The following is a 17,621-nucleotide window of genomic DNA, read 5'->3' as shown; positions in this document are numbered from 1 at the left end:
CATATTCTGTCTCTGCTCACAGTTGATCTCTGGTCATATGCAGTCTCTGCTCACAGTCTTTGGTCATATTCTGTCTCTGCTCACAGTTGGTCTCTGGTCATATGCTGTCTCTGCTCACAGTTGATCTCTAGTCATATTCTTTCTCTGCTCACAGTTGGTCTCTGGTCATATTCTGTCTCTGCTCATAGTTGGTCTCTTGTCATATGCTGTTTCATCTCACAGTTGGTCTCTGGTCAAATGCTGTCCCTGCTTACAGTTGGTCTATGGTCATATGTTGACTTTGCTCTAATGTATGTATCAAGTTGATCCTCATTGAAATCGGACACCAAAACAAAGCCGTTTTCGAAACAAGATTATTGTGATAATATTTGCAAAATTCATGTTAAATTCATTAGAAAAAAATTAAAACTGGTGAAATAAAAAAGACCCAAAAACTAATATGTTTTCAGTCGGATTCGATCTTCAAACCTTTGGCGTGTTAACCGAGCGCCCTTCCACCAAGCTACAGCCCTGCAGGATTAAAACTGTGAATAAATATGTATATATCTATACATAACTAATTTCATTTCCGGCAGCACGTTGAAAATCAAGATAAATCAAAGAAATATAAAATAAATTATGTAATAGCTCTTTATGTAAGTATATCGGGCACTGTTGTTTTTAATTATCAAACACTCATTTACATTGTTATTCATAGTTCAAAGAATAAGCGGGTCGCTAAAAGTATAATCATCCGTAATTGGCGTTAACTGCAAGCGTCTATTAACTCCGATTTAAACAAGTAAAGAACTAGTTTATTTCAACGGGTTTTCGAAATCACATGAGTAATAAGAAAATCGAAAAATATTCCCAGTATGTATATTATTGGAGGGGCAAGAAGCATTTGTACGGGCCGGTATGCCTTCGACAACAATATGGCGTCTTCCTCGGCAACGAAGCGAAGAAGGGGTCATGTGACCCGTCATGTGGTCAGTTTTGGCGCGGTCTTTTTGCATTAGAGCAATACTGGGCTATTTACCTTTGGAAAGGGGGGTGTGGGGGGGGGGGGGGGGTCCCAGTTAGGTGTCTGCGCAAAATGTTTTTTGATTTTATTTATACTTTGTGGTAATATACCTACATGTATTAAGTTTCATTAACAAGTGTTACTGTTACCAGTTTTGACTTACTTTTATAGATATTCACATTTAAAGTGGGTGGGGTAATCTGACATGTGACCAGCCAGGAACACAATTTCTGTTATTATTTTAAAAATGGTTCAAGCTTTTTACCTGAAACTTTCATAATAAAATAACTATGCAATGGCCATTCACACAACATGTTGCATTTTAAATTTTACTATAACTTTATTCATCACAGAGCCACAAAGTGGTCTAATCAAATTTACTGATTTTCAATGGACGAACTTTACCATAAAGCTAAAACATTTTTCATTAGTTGAGATATTAAGGTGTTATTTTCAGCAGATATTGTAAACTAAATAAACATTAAAATGACTGTATATCAGTACACTCTGATTAATATTATAAGAGTGGTACACTCTCAAACTGGGAAAAAGTGGGTGGGGTAAATAAATATTCGAAGCAACACTACAAAAATTGTGCAGTTGTTAAGAAATGCCCTCAGATTGTCTATAACTATCTTTATTTTTATAAATACAGCATTGATTGATAAATTTTAACAAAAAAATTCCCACTTTATACATGTGTGTCATGGAAAAAGCATGGATCTTGAACAAGACATGTAGACAAACCAAATTAACCATGAACGCTCAAAGTATTTAACAAAAGGTTTTGCCTGAGGCAGAATATTTTGAGGAAAGCTATTGTTCAAATTAACATTAAACTTTCTGCATTGATTTTTCCATGGCACACATGTATAAAGTCTTATTAAAGAGAAAATTTTTTTGTTAAGATTTATCAACCAAGTCTATATTTAATAAAACTAGAATGTGTCTGTGTGTTTGTAGGACACATGGTGTGCGCCCCCCCCCCCCCCCCCCCCCCCCCCCCCCCCCCCCCCCCCCCGACTGGTACATTTGTCACAAATAAGGGGAAATAATTCAGATGTTTGCAGTCTTAATGGGGTATAGCCTCAAAAAAAAATATGAAAAGGATTCATTATTCTATACCATATACTTTTTGAGCTATGAGCATCACAAACAAAAACTCCACTATTTTGGCTATTTCAAGGGCTATAACTCTGTAATGAATTCTAACATTCTCAAGAAGAATGCCATGTGTGCAAAAGTCACATTATGATAAAGACTCAAGCAAGGTTTCATGAATTTACATTTACATACTTCTGAGTAAGGCTCCGAAAATACTTCTGAGTAAGGCACATAATTAGGTAAAAATGTGCAGTATTTTTACTATTTCAGGGGCCATAACTCTGGAAATAGGGGGCAGACCCAGATAAAAAATAGTAGGTGCGCAAGTTCATATCATGATAAACACTCATCAATTTATATCAAATAATTTTTCGAGCTAGGCGTGTCACAAGGTGAAAATGTGCATTTTTGACTATTTCAGGGGCCATAACTCTAGAAATAGGGCGCGGACCCAGATTAAAAATAGGAGATGCGCAAGTTCATATCATGATTAAGACTAATGCAAGGTTTCATGAATCTGTATTGAGTACTTTTTGAGCTAGGTGTGTCACAATTTGAAAATGTGCATTTTTTACTATTTCAGGGGCCATAACTCTAGAAATCGGGGCGGAGCCAGACGAAAAATATGAGATGTGCAAGTTCATATCATTATAAAGACTCATGCAATATTTCATCAATTTATATCAAGTACTTTTTGAGCTAGGCGTGTCACAAGGTGAAAATGTGCATTTTTTACTATTTCAAGGGCAGTAACTCTAAAATTAGGGGGCGGAGCCAGACGAAAAGTAGAAGGTGCGCAAGTCCATATCATGAAAAAGACTCTTGCAAGGTTTCATCAATTTATATCAAATACTTTTTGAGCTAGGCGCGTCACGAACTTCGGACGGACACACGGACGGATGGACGGACGGACGGACGCACGGACAAGAGCAAATCTATATGCCCCCACCACTCATGGGGGGCACAATTAAGATAGTAATAGACAATCTGAGGCCATTTCATAACAACTGCACAATTTTTGTAGTGTTGCTTAGAATATTTATTTACCCCACCCACTTTTACCCAGTTTGAGAGTGTACCACTCTTCCAATATTAATCAGAGTATACTGATATACTGTCATTTTTATGTTTATTTAGTTTACAATATCTGCTAAAAATGACATCTTAATTTCTCAACTAATAAAAAATGTTTTAGCTTTTGGGTGAAGTTCGTCCATTGAAAATCAGTAAATTTGATTAGACCACTTTGTGGCTCTGTGCTGAAAAAAGTATTCAGTACAATTTAAAATGCAACATGTTGTGTGAATGTCCATTGCATAGTTATTTTATCATGAAAGTTTCAGGTAAAAAGCTTGAACAATTTTTAAAAAAATAACAGAAATTGTGTTTCTGGCTGGTCACATGTCAGATTACCCCACCCACTTTAAATGTGAATATCTATAAAAGTAAGTCAAAACTGGTAACAGTAACACTTGTTAATGAAACTTAATACATGTAGGTATATTACCACAAAGTATAAATAAAATCAAAAAACATTTTGCGCAGACACCTAACTGGGACCCCCCCCCCCTTTATATAGATACACCACTTCGATATCTAACGTTTTCTCGGAGAATACGGAAATGCATCACAATGCATATTCCTACGACCAAAATCAATAAATCAAAGGACAACTGTTTTGTTACAATATTTTGGTAGCTCTATATCACTCATGATAATAAATCTAATTTTGCAGACTCGCATTTCTTAAGGCGGCTCATGAAGGGAACTATGTTATTTCAACGGAGTTTTACTAGATCTTGAAGTGATTAAAAAATGGATTAAGAGAAAATATCGTCTATGTAAATTTATGTGCAGGGGTGGAAAAGGGGTGGGGGGGGGTTGCACTGGCCGGTTTGTCTTCGACAACCGTCCAAAAGCGAACTGGTTCCCTATTCCTTTTCCAAAAGTGAAATAAGGAATACAGCACAGAAAATGACCTATTTTGATCGCAATTAAATCTTTTCAAAAAGCGTATATACATATTTTCGCCATTTGCTGCCGTTTTCTGCTCCAACCCATAAAGTTCACGAATGTTGACAACTGCTGAAACTTTTCAATTTTAACGGATTGTATTAATGTCGGTGTATATTCTTAGTATCTACCTCTGTGCATATTTTGAATGAAAATCACTTAACAGAAAAGAAATCTACTTACGGTTTTTCTTTTTAAGATATTCATCTTCCGCCGCCGAATGCTGTGTATGTACAGCAGAACTTGCCTCTGTTTCTTCTGAAGTCAAAAACAAACTACAGGTTACCCAATCAATATTCAGAAAAGATAGTTTGATTGATACACAATAGCAACAAATGAGTTTATGCATGAACGGACATTTTACAGACATACCAACAGACATACCGGTAAATGTAGGGCTTCCTGATATATTTTGTTTATATGATATTTAAAGCAGTATAGTCTGTTAACAGACCAAACCACCAATCTGACTAAAATACATCTCCTATTACGCTACGCTTAGGATCTGAAGACGTGCTATTGATAGCCTCGTTCTGACGTTCCCTCCGCTAGCCAATCAAAAGGATTAATTACAATATTTTGTAAGCTTAAAGATCTATATTTAGCCTGGGTTTTTCATATTTATAGTTCTTATGACGACCACATCGCGACTACGCCCTCGTGTTTTGAGAGAAATCATATGTTATGAAACGGACTTTGTCATGTAAAGTGTCAGATATCCGGTTAGCTCAGTCGGTAGGGCACTTACCCTGTAAGAGAGGGGTCCCGGGTTCAAGCCCCCGATAACTGCACCTTTTTCTTACTCTTTAACATTCGACGCTATTTGTATGCTTCATCTAAAATGCTTGTTGAAACAAGTCGTCTGATTGGTTCAAATAAAAACAGATTTGCGAAAATAAAATAACAATATTTGAAATCTAAAATATAATGAAGGCCGATGTGAATGGGTCATTCTCAGATCTTCGTTTAGAAGATCAAGTACTTTAGTCAGATTGACCGAACCACGTACCGTTCTTATACACTCTTAAGTAGTCCAGTAGGCCAGTATAATGCGACCACTTAATTCGGGTTTTAGCTCACCTCACTCATCGGCCGGCGTCCGTCCACACTTTCCTTTAAACAACATCTCCTCCTAAACCATCAGGCCAATTTTAATGAAACTTCACAGAGATGATCCTTGGATGATCTTCTTAAAAATAATTTAAAGAATTGAATTCCGTACAGAATTAAGGTTGCCATGGCAACCGAATGGAAAAACTTTCAAAAATTTCTTGTCCAAAACCGCAAGGCCTAGGGCTTTGATATTTGTTATCTAGCATTATCTAGTTGGTCTCTACCAAGATTGTTCAAATTATCACCCCTAGGGTCATATATAGCCCCGCCATGAATGTTATATAGTTGATAAAAACGTTTATAGGTAACAGTTTTGAAAATATTCTTGTCCATAACCATACGGTATAGGGCTCTGATATTTAGTATGTAGCATCATCTAGTGGACCTCTACAAAGATTGTTCAAATTATCCCTCTAGGGTCATACATGGCCCCGCCCCGGAGGTCACATGGTTTATATAGACTTGTATAGGGAAAACTTTGAAAATCTTCTTGTCAAAAAACATTACGACTGAGGTCTTTGATATTTGTTATGTAGCATCATTTAGTAGACCTGCACCACGATTATTCAAATGATCCCCCTAGAATGAAATATGGCCCCGCCCCAGGGGTCACATGGTTTATGTAGACTTACATAGGGAAAAAATTTAAAAGTATTCTTGTCTGAAACCACAAGACCTTGGGATTTTGAGAATGGTATGTAGCATTGCCTTGTGGTCCACTTACAAGATTGTTCAAATTATTCCCCTGGGGTGAAAAGAGACTCTGTCTTCTTGTCTTAAAGTTCAAGTCCTGTGCCTTTGATATTTTCTATGAATCATTGCCTAGTTGATCTCTATCAAGTTTGTTGGAATTATGCACCTGGGGTGAAAAGAGGCCGCACCCCATGGGTCATTTGATATATGAGTTATGGTCACTTGATATATGAGTTATATAGGAAAAAATACATAAAAAATTATCAGATCATATTTCCTAGACTGTTTAATTTTAATTACTTGATGAGCCCAAGTGATAAGGGTCACCCCACCATGACCTTGACCTAATGACCTTCTTTCTTGTTTTTTAAGATACAGCCTTGAAATTTGGATGACATGTAGAGTTTTGCACACTCATCTTAGAACTGACTTTCAGTGACCATTAATGTGACCTACTGACCTTCTTTCTTGTTTTTGAAGCTTTAGCAAAGAAATTTGTTCAAGCAAACAGCATAACTCAGGTGAGCGATTTAGGGCCATCATGGCCCTCTTATTGTTCTTCAATATGTGCCACTGTGTATTTAGGTTGGATACAGTTATTGAATGAAGATCACTACGTTCTACTTACGTTTTTTCGTCTGAATATGGTCATCTTCCTCTTCAGCCGAGTGTTGTATATATTCTAAACCGCTTGTCTCTGTTTCTTCTGAAATAAATAAAATCATGGTAACCCAGTTTAATTTACATGACAGCAAAGAAATAATATTAGTTAGCTAGTTTAGAAGCAAAGACAATTTGAATTAGGATAATGTTTGAATTATTCATCTGACGGTCGGAATCATCAAGGTTATTATTTACTCTAAGAACTACATTACTGTTCATAGAGAAACACTATGGACAGTAGTACATATTCGACTAATAGTACATAATGTGAAATGTTAATATTCACGGGAAGTAATTTTGCGCATCAATTCATGAAATTTAATCATTTATTTAATCATTTATTTAATTATTATTATATCTTGATATCGGTATGCAAGAAAAAGATTCTGTTACTGGTTATAGGTGCAGATGGGAATATCCGGCTCTCGGGTAACTGTTTAGGCGGTAACTCGGTAGAAACCTCGTTACCGCCTAAACAGTTACCCTCGAGGCCGGCAATTCCCATCTGCAACTACAACCAGTTAAAGAATCTTATAATCCACCACCGGTAAAAGTACCGGAAATCTCCGTCGGGTATGTAAGAATGCATTGTCAAAACACGTTGAACTTGTAAAGAAATCGTTTTATTATCGCTACCTACGTGCAGTACGTGTTACAATGCTAATCTTTAAAAGGGGCGGAGGGCAGTCGGGTGGTTGAGGTACCCTGACCCGATATGTCTGTGATATTTATCACATATTCTTACATCGTAGGAATGAAATCGGTTATATTTAAAGAAATGGCATTAGGTAGACTTTGCTACATAATATATTTTCAAGTTAGTTAATCGATATATCAACCTTGTAAAAACAATTATTTTCGATGACTACAAATTATACAGAAATTATCGTTAAAATCGTAACACATTGCTCAGAATTGTGTGTGTGTGTGATCTATAAGCGTGATACTGAACTATAGGCATTTAGCAGTACTGTACCATACGGTATAGGGCTGTGATATTTAGTATGTAGCATCATCTAGTGGATCTCTACAAAGATTGTTCAAATTATCCCCCTAGAGTCATACATGGCCCCGCCCCGGAGGTCACATGGTTTATATAGACTTGTATAGGGAAAACTTTGAAAATCTTCTTGTCAAAAAACATTACGACTGAGGGCTTTAATATTTGTTATGTAGCATCATTTAGTAGACATGTACCATGATTATTCAAATGATCCCACTAGAATGAAATATGGCCCCGCCCCAGGGGTCACATGGTTTATGTAGACTTATATTGGAAAAAAATTTAAAATTATTCTTGTCTGAAACCACAAGACCTTGGGATTTTGATAAATGTATGTAGCATTGCCTTGTGGTCCACTTACAAGATTGTTCAAATTATTCCCCTGGGGTGAAAAGAGACTCTGTCTTCTTGTCTTTAAGTTCAAGTCCTGTGCCTTTGATATTTTCTATGAATCATTGCCTAGTTGATCTCTATCAAGTTTGTTGGAATTATGCACCTGGGGTGAAAAGAGGCCGCACCCCATGGGTCACTTGATATATGAGTTATATAGGAAAAAATACTTCAAAAATTATCAGATCATATTTCCTAGACTGTTTAATTTTAATTACTTGATGAGCCCAAGTGATAAGGGTCACCCCACCATGACCTTGACCTAATGACCTTCTTTCTTGTTTTTTAAGATACAGCCTTGAAATTTGGATGACATGTAGAGTTTTGCAAACTCATCTTAGAACTGACTTTCAGTGACCATAAATATGACCTACTGACCTGCATTCTTGTTTTTGAAGCTTTAGCAAAGAAATTTGTTCAAGCAAGCAGCATAACTCAGGTGAGCGATTTAGGGCCATCATGGCCCTCTTGTTGTTCTTCAATATGTGCCACTGTGTATTTAGGTTGGATACAGTTATTGAATGAAGATCACTACGTTCTAGGTCAGAGACCACCAATTCAAAAAAGTACAGGGAACTTACTGGGAATGAGGTAAGTGTATACCTGGGAATAAGGTAACGTCTGTGCGTTCTGATTGGTCAGTCATGTAAACAAACCCAGGAAGTGATTATTTTTTCAAAATTGATATGTTTTCACTGCATTTACAGTATTTTATTATACATTTTGACAAATTTGTTACATTTTATGTGTATTGAAAAAAAGTTGTATCAAATGAATTTCTCCCCCACGTCAATGAATGAAAAACAGGGGGTCATCTCATTCACACGAAAATTACTTAAATAAAGTATCACTATTCATATGTTTTTCGTCCGATATTTGGTAGAACTAAGATAGTTCTTGAAAAACTTGTAATTAGATATACATGTTTCGATGTATGGAAGGCCGTAAAACGCCATAATGTTACAATGTAAGTCTATGGGAAAACAATTGGTGGTCTCTAACCTATAATAGAGCTAAAACATGACTTTCGTCGGAAGCCATCACAGGTAATGTAAATGGCCACAAATCTGTCGTAAATGATGTAGAAAGACGTTTTCGTGTAAAATAAGCGTGAAATTTGATTTTTTTTTTAAATTGTGGCCTCTTTTTTTAACAGGTGTGCCCTTTTTTATCTGAGCTTTTGGGCCAAAAAGGGTCATTTTTATCTCTGTAGTGTTAGAGAATGATCAAAATTATTAGACCTTATTTCTTTTTTTACGGAATGAATCTTTATTTCAGCTTCCAAGTCAAATCAAATGCAGATAACTGAAATTTTCGCGAAAAAATGCAATCTGACGACGACAGGGACTGAGTCTGGCATATAAATCGACAGGGGGTGGCTCAGTAAACTGTCCATATCTTTCTTAAAACTAAACATTTCTTGATGAAACTTTGTAAGATATTTGGTATTGGGTCATGTTTCACAATATCACTGTAAAAATTGGAAAACGTGATACGAAACATTGATCTATAGGTCAGAGCCCACCAATTCAAAAAAGTACAGGGAACATACTGGGAATGAGGTAAGTGTATACCTGGGAATAAGGTAACGTCTGTGCGTTCTGATTGGTCAGTCATGTAAACAAACCCAGGAAGTGTTTAAATTTTTTCAAAATTGATATGTTTTCACTGCATTTACAGTATTTATTATAACATTTTGACAAAATTTGTTACATTTTATGTGTATTGAAAAAAAGTTGTATCAAATGAATTTCTCCGCCACGTCAATGATGTAAACAGGGGGTCATCTCATTCACACGAAAATTACTTAAATAAAGTATCACTATTCATATGTTTTTCGTCCGATATTTTGGTAGAACTAAGATAGTTCTTGAAAAACTTGTAATTAGATATACATGTTTCGATGTATGGAAGGCCGTACACGCCATAATGTTACAATGTAAGTCTATGGGAAAACAATTGGTGGTCTCTAACCTATAATAGAGCTAAAAACATGACTTTCGTCGGAAAAGCCATCACAGGTAATGTAAATGCCACAAATCTGTCGTAAATGATGTAGAAAGACGTTTTCGTGCAAAATAAGCGTGAAATTTGATTTTTTTTTAAATTGTGGCCTCTTTTTTTAACAGGTGTGCCCTTTTTTATCTGAGCTTTTGGGCCAAAAAGGGTCATTTTTATCTCTGTAGTGTTAGAGAATGATCAAAATTATTAGACCTTATTTCTATTTTTTTACGGAATGAATCGTATTTCAGCTTCCAAGTCAAATCAAATGCAGATAACTGAAATTTTCGCGAAAAAATGCAATCTGACGACGACAGGGACTGAGTCTGGGCATATAAATCGACAGGGGGTGACCTCAGTAAAACTGTCCATATCTTTCTTAAAACAAAAACATTTCTTGATGAAACTTTGTAAGATATTTGGTATTGGGTCATGTTTCACAATATCACTGTAAAATTGGAAAACGTGATACGAAACATTGATCTATAGGTCAGAGACCACCAATTCAAAAAAGTACAGGGAACTTACTGGGAATGAGGTAAGTGTATACCTGGGAATAAGGTAACGTCTGTGCGTTCTGATTGGTCAGTCATGTAAACAAACCCAGGAAGTGATTATTTTTTCAAAATTGATATGTTTTCACTGCATTTACAGTATTTTATTATACATTTTGACAAAATTTGTTACATTTTATGTGTATTGAAAAAAAGTTGTATCAAATGAATTTCTCCCGCCACGTCAATGATGTAAACAGGGGGTCATCTCATTCACACGAAAATTACTTAAATAAAGTATCACTATTCATATGCTTTTCGTCCGATATTTTGGTAGAACTAAGATAGTTCTTGAAAAACTTGTAATTAGATATACATGTTTCGATGTATGGAAGGCCGTACACGCCATAATGTTACAATGTAAGTCTATGGGAAAACAATTGGTGGTCTCTAACCTCTACTTACGTTTTTTCGTCTGAATATGGTCATCTTCCTCTTCAGCCGAGTGTTGTACATATTCTATACCGCTTGTCTCTGTTTCTTCTGAAATAAATAAAATCATGGTAACCCAGTTTGATTTACATGACAGCAAAGAAATAATATTAGTTAGCTAGTTAAGAGGCAAAGACAATTTGAATTAGGATAATGTTTGAATTGTTCATCTGACGGTCGGAATCATCAAGGTTATTATTTACTCTAAGAACTACATTACTGTTCATAGAGAAACACTATGGACAGTAGTACATATTCGACTACTAGTATATAATGCGAAATGTTAATATTCACGGGAAGTAATTTTGCGCATCAATTCATGAAATTTAATCAAAAATGATTACATATATAATTCCTACTCTTGTTGTCTTCATTAGTTAAAATCCATGAATTCATATCGCCAATAAATGGCCCTTTTAACCCAAATTAAAACAAACTCGTGTCTACAAAACTTAATAGCAGATACCTGTTTGGACAGGCTGTTTACTTACTCTCTACCTTTGATTCATGTGGAAATTTGACAGCATTTAACAAAGCGCGGCTGGAGCTATGGACTAAGTTATGCCTGTAAACAGTTGACTCAAACAAATACTTTGGTCTTGCAGTTACGGGACTTGACACTTATTAGCAAATAATGGAAAATATATAAATATGTAAATTCAGGTATATCTTGAAGTTTTATAACTAATAATACCTTTCTTTTGTCTGCGCATGAATGGTAATTTGTTTAAAATTCTTCTTAATGCATTTGGTTTCCTTTCTCGCTTTGATATTCCTGGAACGAACATGTATAGTACAAAGGGTTTCATAAGACAGTAAGTGAAACATATTTGAAGGAAACATTCAATAAATCAGACGTAAACAAAATTCAAAATTTCGCAAAATGCTTCATGAAAAATTATATTTAAGAAATGAAACATATTTTACGGTGTACCTGCGAAATGAACGACAGAATATGATCGGCAAATTATGAATTGCGTTAGCTATTTACCAATTTGCTTATCCTACTCTGTCGTTCATTTCGCATGAACAGTGAAAGAATGTTTCATTCCTTATATTTAGATTATATTTCCTTTCTATTTATAAACATGATTATAAGATTCGTTCACTAGTTGTAGGTGCAGATTGGAATTTCCGGCCTCGAGACTACCTGTTTAGGCGGTAATGATTCTCTGCCGAGTTGCCGCGTACAAAGTTACATTTGTACCCAGGAGCCGGATATTCCGATTTGCAGCTACAGCTTGTGACAGAATCTTTTTCTTGCATACCATATTCAAGAAATAATAACTTAAATCAATCGAACGAATTTCTTTTGAGAACTATCTCTTATTGAAGTGTATTTAAGCAGGAAATACATTAAAAAACAAATAACAATTTTTGCTTCCGGTTGCAGCGTAAATTTGTAAATTGTTGATAAAATAACGTTTTTCTTGTTTTTTTTTTCCTTGTTTTTTTTTTTTATTAATCTAGAAAATATCCTACCAGGAACTGGTAAGGTAGTGGATTTTTTTTTTTTTTTAATGAAATATGAATAACTATATAAATCTTCTACATATTTGTTCGTAATACGTCATTTGCAGCATAAGAGTTGTCTTACAGCCCGAGGCTATGGTGTGTAAGGTGGAGTTTTCCAGAAATCCCCATTTGGTATGCAAGGATATATTTTATGATTTGCCTAATGCCTATATTGTGTTGCATTTAACATTTAGAATCGCTTCCCAGCCATTCTGTTTACCAGATGGAACAACTGCGACGTTATCTAAGGAACGATCTCCTTGAATATACGCAGGCAGGCCGTGATCACTAAGCAGCGTTGACGTAACTTTCGCGCCTTTCCTTTTGTTGTTCATACGAAATGAAAGCCATAATTTTCAATGGAAAAGAATATGGCAAATGTAAATATTTTGTAATAAATAGGCTCAAATCCCCGCCCTATATCGCCACTACATTAGGAGAAAGACCATTTCAAAGTTGATTGAATAACCTTAAAGAAGCTTTTTTATTCCTTAGACTTACTTTCTGTGAAAAATGTATCCCAAACGGACGGAGAAATGAGATCAAATACAGTTTAATTTTCTAGTTTCTAGCTGAATAACACGGTCCGTGACTTTAACAGGGAGGCATATTGCTTTTATTTTCAATGAATGGTACTTTACACTGCACGAACTCATGTCTTCACATTGGACTGCATGTCATCAATTTTTACACGCCGCTCTTAATTTTGCAAAGTGGTTTTAATATGCATTAGACGGCGTCAAATTTTAATAAATCATTTCATTTTACACTGCACGTACTCATGTTGTGTTAAACGGCTTCACATTGAGCTGCATTGTATCATGTTTTGTTGGTACGGTAAATCGCAACACGTTTTTCAATGCATCGTTCCATGTTTAAATAAATTGAATGAAGTTTTGTATTAAATGTTTTCAAAATACAATGCGTTGAATGCAAATATATTGGACGGGATGGGATTTTAAATTAGACGGCGTTGATATGCACTGCACTGACTGACTTACTAATTTTGGCGGTAACCGCCGTCAATATGTTTCTATATTGACATTTTATTTGCCCCGATTCCAAACATAGGGACATTCGAAAGTTGGCTAATTTGTCAGACAATATCTGAGGCATATGTTTATAAACAAAGGGATAGCCTACAATATGATCAGATGATGAGTGATGTTGCTTTTTTCAATAAGAAGTTTTACTTTATGTTCTTCAGTGAAATACTGAAATTTATCAGTGAAATAAAATTGTTATGTTCACTGTTTCAAACAGTGAAAATATCAATTTTGTTTTTTACTGGTATGGAACTACACTTGAATGCGACATGATATGGATTATAAATGATAGAAAAGTCCTTGCAAAGTTTTCTTCATTAAAGGTACAGAAATATAATTATAATAACAGGATCATAAATATTTACATTCTATATTATAATGAAATGTAAAAGAAAGCAGGAAATGTAATTGAACTATTTACAGTTTACCTACAAAGCTATCCTGACGTCATGACATTATGACGTCCTGATGCGATGCATGTGGCGTTGCGCTGTTAAACTGGATTTAATTCGGTTAATGAATAGAAAATTTGTTTGTTTCGGTGTAAAATTGAAATATATCTCACTCATGAACACCATAATGTACATTTTCCTTCGTGGCTGCGTGACTGGATGACGGTATATTTAAAAGCCTAAAATAATATTGTCAACATAGAATATGCTGTTACAGTAAAGGAATTTCTGTACTCTGTATTAAACTGAAAGTTGCACAATTTTTGTTCTGAAATTGCTCCTTTTATGTTTTTCCATATTGAAAGCACACAATGTACAATCATTGCTGTGTCATTTCTTGTAGATTTGAAGGGGGAGTTATTAATCCATACAATGGATTATAAGCCTGTTATTCCCACACCCTACCTAAAGAAAAAATTGCATTACAAATTTATTGATTTCAATCATTTGTTTATTCAAATACTTTCTCATTCCAGCGGATTAATCCCTGCTTTCTACTGCGGATATCGAAATTTGTATCAAAATTGAACTCATAGGATGTGATGATCCGTTATAAGTATACCCATAAGCCTATTAATTCTTGTACCCGGTTAATGACACGCAGGATATAAGGCGGGGGCTCCAGCGCATGAAAGTGTTTCCAGTGGCGGTTTCACAGTTCCATGTTCCCTTATTTTAGGAGACTATAATGTTCCGAGAGCCGGATATTCCCATCTGCACCTATAACTAGTGACATAATCTTTTTCTTGCATACCGATATCAAGATATAATAATAAAAATAAAATCAGTCGAACGGCTTTCTTTTCAGAACTATTTCTTATAGCAGCGTATTTAAACAAAGCGCGGGAAACCAACGTCCGTAAACAGGAAAGACGTCATGACGTTTCAAAGAAAACAATGTTTAGTTCCGGTTTTGAATCGAAAAATATACTATCAGGAACAAAGAGGAATTGTCAAGGTATTGGATTTTTATTCCGTTTTTTTTCGAAAAAAAATATAAATAACTACATAACTCTTCTACATATATGTAGTTCGTAATACGTTATTTAAAGCAAGAGAGTAATCTTACATCCCGGGGCGTGAGATTATAAGGATCTTACATGCCTGCCTGTGTAAGACGGGGTTTTCCCTGCCCGAGGAACAGTGTGGAATGGAAAACCGAGCGTTAGCTGTCCCGAGGGTAGGGAAAACAGCTGTCTTACACAGGCAGACATGTTAGATCATTTTTCTTGCCTATCATGTTCAAAATAGATCGTGGAGACAAATAGGTTTTTGGTATTTCCTGACATTATTTATAAAGTTTATGACGTCACCTTAGTGCACGCTATTTTAAAGGGTTTTCCCTAGGGAAAGACAGGAATATCTATCCCCGGCGCGTGCTCGGATAAATGTATACTTTCCCCGCTAGGTAGGCAAGAAGGATTTTTCTTGCATACCAGACGGGGATTTCCGGTATTTGTACCGGTGCTGGAAAAATCCATCTTACACCCCGGGGTGTAAGATGACTCTCGTGCTTTAAATGACGTATTACGAACTACATATATGTAGAAGATTTATGTAGTTATTTATATTTTATTTCGAAAAACGGAATAAAAATCCAATACCTTGACAGTTCCTCTTTGTTCCTGTTAGTATATGTCTCGATTCAAAACACGTTATTTTATCAAAAATTCATAACGTTACGCTGGAACTGATAAAACAAAACCGGAACTAAACATTGTTATTTGTCTTTGAAACGTCATGACGTCTTTCCTGTTTACGGACGTTGATTTCCAGCGCTTTGTTTAAATACACTGCTGCAAGAAATAGTTCTAAACAGAAAGCCGTTCAACTGATTTTATTTTTATTATTATATCTTGATATCGGTATGCAAGAAAAAGATTCTGTTACTGGTTATAGGTGCAGATGGAAATATCCGGCTCTCGGGTAACTGTTTAGGCGGTAACTCGGTAGAAACCTCGTTACCGCCTAAACAGTTACCCTCGAGGCCGGAAATTCCCATCTGCAACTACAACAAGTTAAAGAATCTTATAATCCAGCACCGGTAAAAATACCGGAAATCTCCGTCGGGTATGTAAGAATGCATTGTCAAAACACGTTGAACTTGTAAAGGAATCGTTTTATCATCGCTACCTACGTGCAGTACGTGTTACAATGCTAATCTTTAAAAGGGGCGGAGGACAGTGGGGTGGTTGAGGTATCCTGACCCGATATGTCTGTGATATTTGTCACATATTCTTACATTGTAGGAATGAAATCGGTTATATTTAAAGAAATGGCATTAGGTAGACTTTGCTACATAATATATTTTCAAAAGTTAGTTAATCGATATATCAACCTTGTAAAAACAATTATTTTCGATGACTACAAATTATACAGAAATTATCGTTAAAATCGTAACACATTGCTCAGAATTGTGTGTGTGTGATCTATAAGCGTGATACTGAACTATAGGCATTTAGCAGTACTGTAGTGTAAAGGCTTATTTTGCATAATTTTCTACTGTATAACAGTGAATTTTGCTGTGGTCAAATTCCGAAAGTTAATGGCCAAAAGTTAACTAACTGGCTTTTCTTCACAAGAAAAAAATACGTTAAAATTCACAAGAAAGATCCCGATTTTAACATTTAAACACAAATTATATTTAACAACTGTCACCTGGCTGACTGTGTGCTACGTAACATTAGTGTTAAGGCGGCGTATGATATCGCAATGTTCATTAGTACTAGTGTGCAAAGAGGCTTTTTCACATTTATAAATCAATTTTTCTATGTGTGTAACCAATTAACGACTGTAAAAAACTAAAGGCTATTCATGCCAGAATTTTTTATTTCTTTTATAGAAAAAGTACTGTAATTAATGCCTTGTCAATATAAGATAAGAACCCCTTTTTGTTACGATCAAGTGGCCAGTAATTATCGGCAATTAGCGTGTCACCTCGTGTCAATTTTAATGTTCACAGTTTGATTTCGGTTTATGATAATACTCGATATCTAATAAGTAGCATAATATTTGTGATTTTATTTTATATTTCTTTCATCAATATACGTTTAGATACGTTATACGAAATTTATTATATTTAAACGAAATATAATCCACTCGATCTTTTGCGGAACGTAACGGCAATCTTAGATTTTAGCGTAGACAGTAAGTGCGGAGAGTAGCTTCCCTTACCAAAATGGCGTAAATTGAAAACAAACCTGCTTTGAAATTGGATAATTGTCTGTAACAATTTTTCTTGTAAAAAAAAAAGATAACGCCGGAGTTTTAGATCGCTAAGAAGACCATTCGTATTGCAATGGCAAATGCACGTCAATGTATGCTGGTAAAATAATATCAGAAAACAGAAAAAGAAATTGACCGACAGGCTAAACTGGTCAGAAGTCTGAAAAATACATATACTGGCTGACCTCCGATTAGCGGTCATCTCGCTTAAGCGGCCAAATTGTCTGCTTCCCTTGGCTGGCTGCTAAAGACAGGTTACACTGTATGTGTGTAACCAATTAACGACTGTAAAAAACTAAAAGCTATTCATGCCAGAATTTTTTATTTCTTTTATAGAAAAAGTAGTATAATAAATGCCTTGTCAATATAAGATATGGCGACTTGAATGCGTTAAAGAGCAAACAAAATAACCTC

The 17,621-nt window shown here is 35.4% G+C and overlaps 1 protein-coding gene across 3 annotated transcripts in view; it reads right to left on the bottom strand.

Moving 5' to 3' along the window:
* The window catches only part of LOC123558185 (E3 ubiquitin-protein ligase DZIP3-like), a 72,500-nt gene that overhangs the window by 33,860 nt on the left and 21,019 nt on the right, over window positions 1–17,621 (bottom strand). Inside the window, exons 2-5 of one of the 3 annotated variants that reach the window (XM_053525662.1) lie at window positions 11,664–11,744; window positions 10,943–11,020; window positions 6,555–6,632; window positions 4,304–4,378 (exon numbers count right to left, since the gene is read on the bottom strand). In XM_053525662.1, coding sequence (XP_053381637.1) covers window positions 4,304–4,378; window positions 6,555–6,632; window positions 10,943–11,020; window positions 11,664–11,744 — 312 coding nt within the window. Of the gene's footprint in view, window positions 1–4,303; window positions 4,379–6,554; window positions 6,633–10,942; window positions 11,021–11,663; window positions 11,745–17,621 lie in introns of those variants that run through there. The other 2 variants (XM_053525663.1, XM_053525664.1) reach the window with 2 other exon arrangements.

Source organism: Mercenaria mercenaria, chromosome 15 (assembly GCF_021730395.1).
Source record: "Mercenaria mercenaria strain notata chromosome 15, MADL_Memer_1, whole genome shotgun sequence".
NCBI classification, from domain to species: Eukaryota; Metazoa; Mollusca; class Bivalvia; order Venerida; family Veneridae; genus Mercenaria; species Mercenaria mercenaria.
Note: the sequence above shows the minus strand (reverse complement) of the source record. Positions and strands in the feature narration are given on the sequence as shown.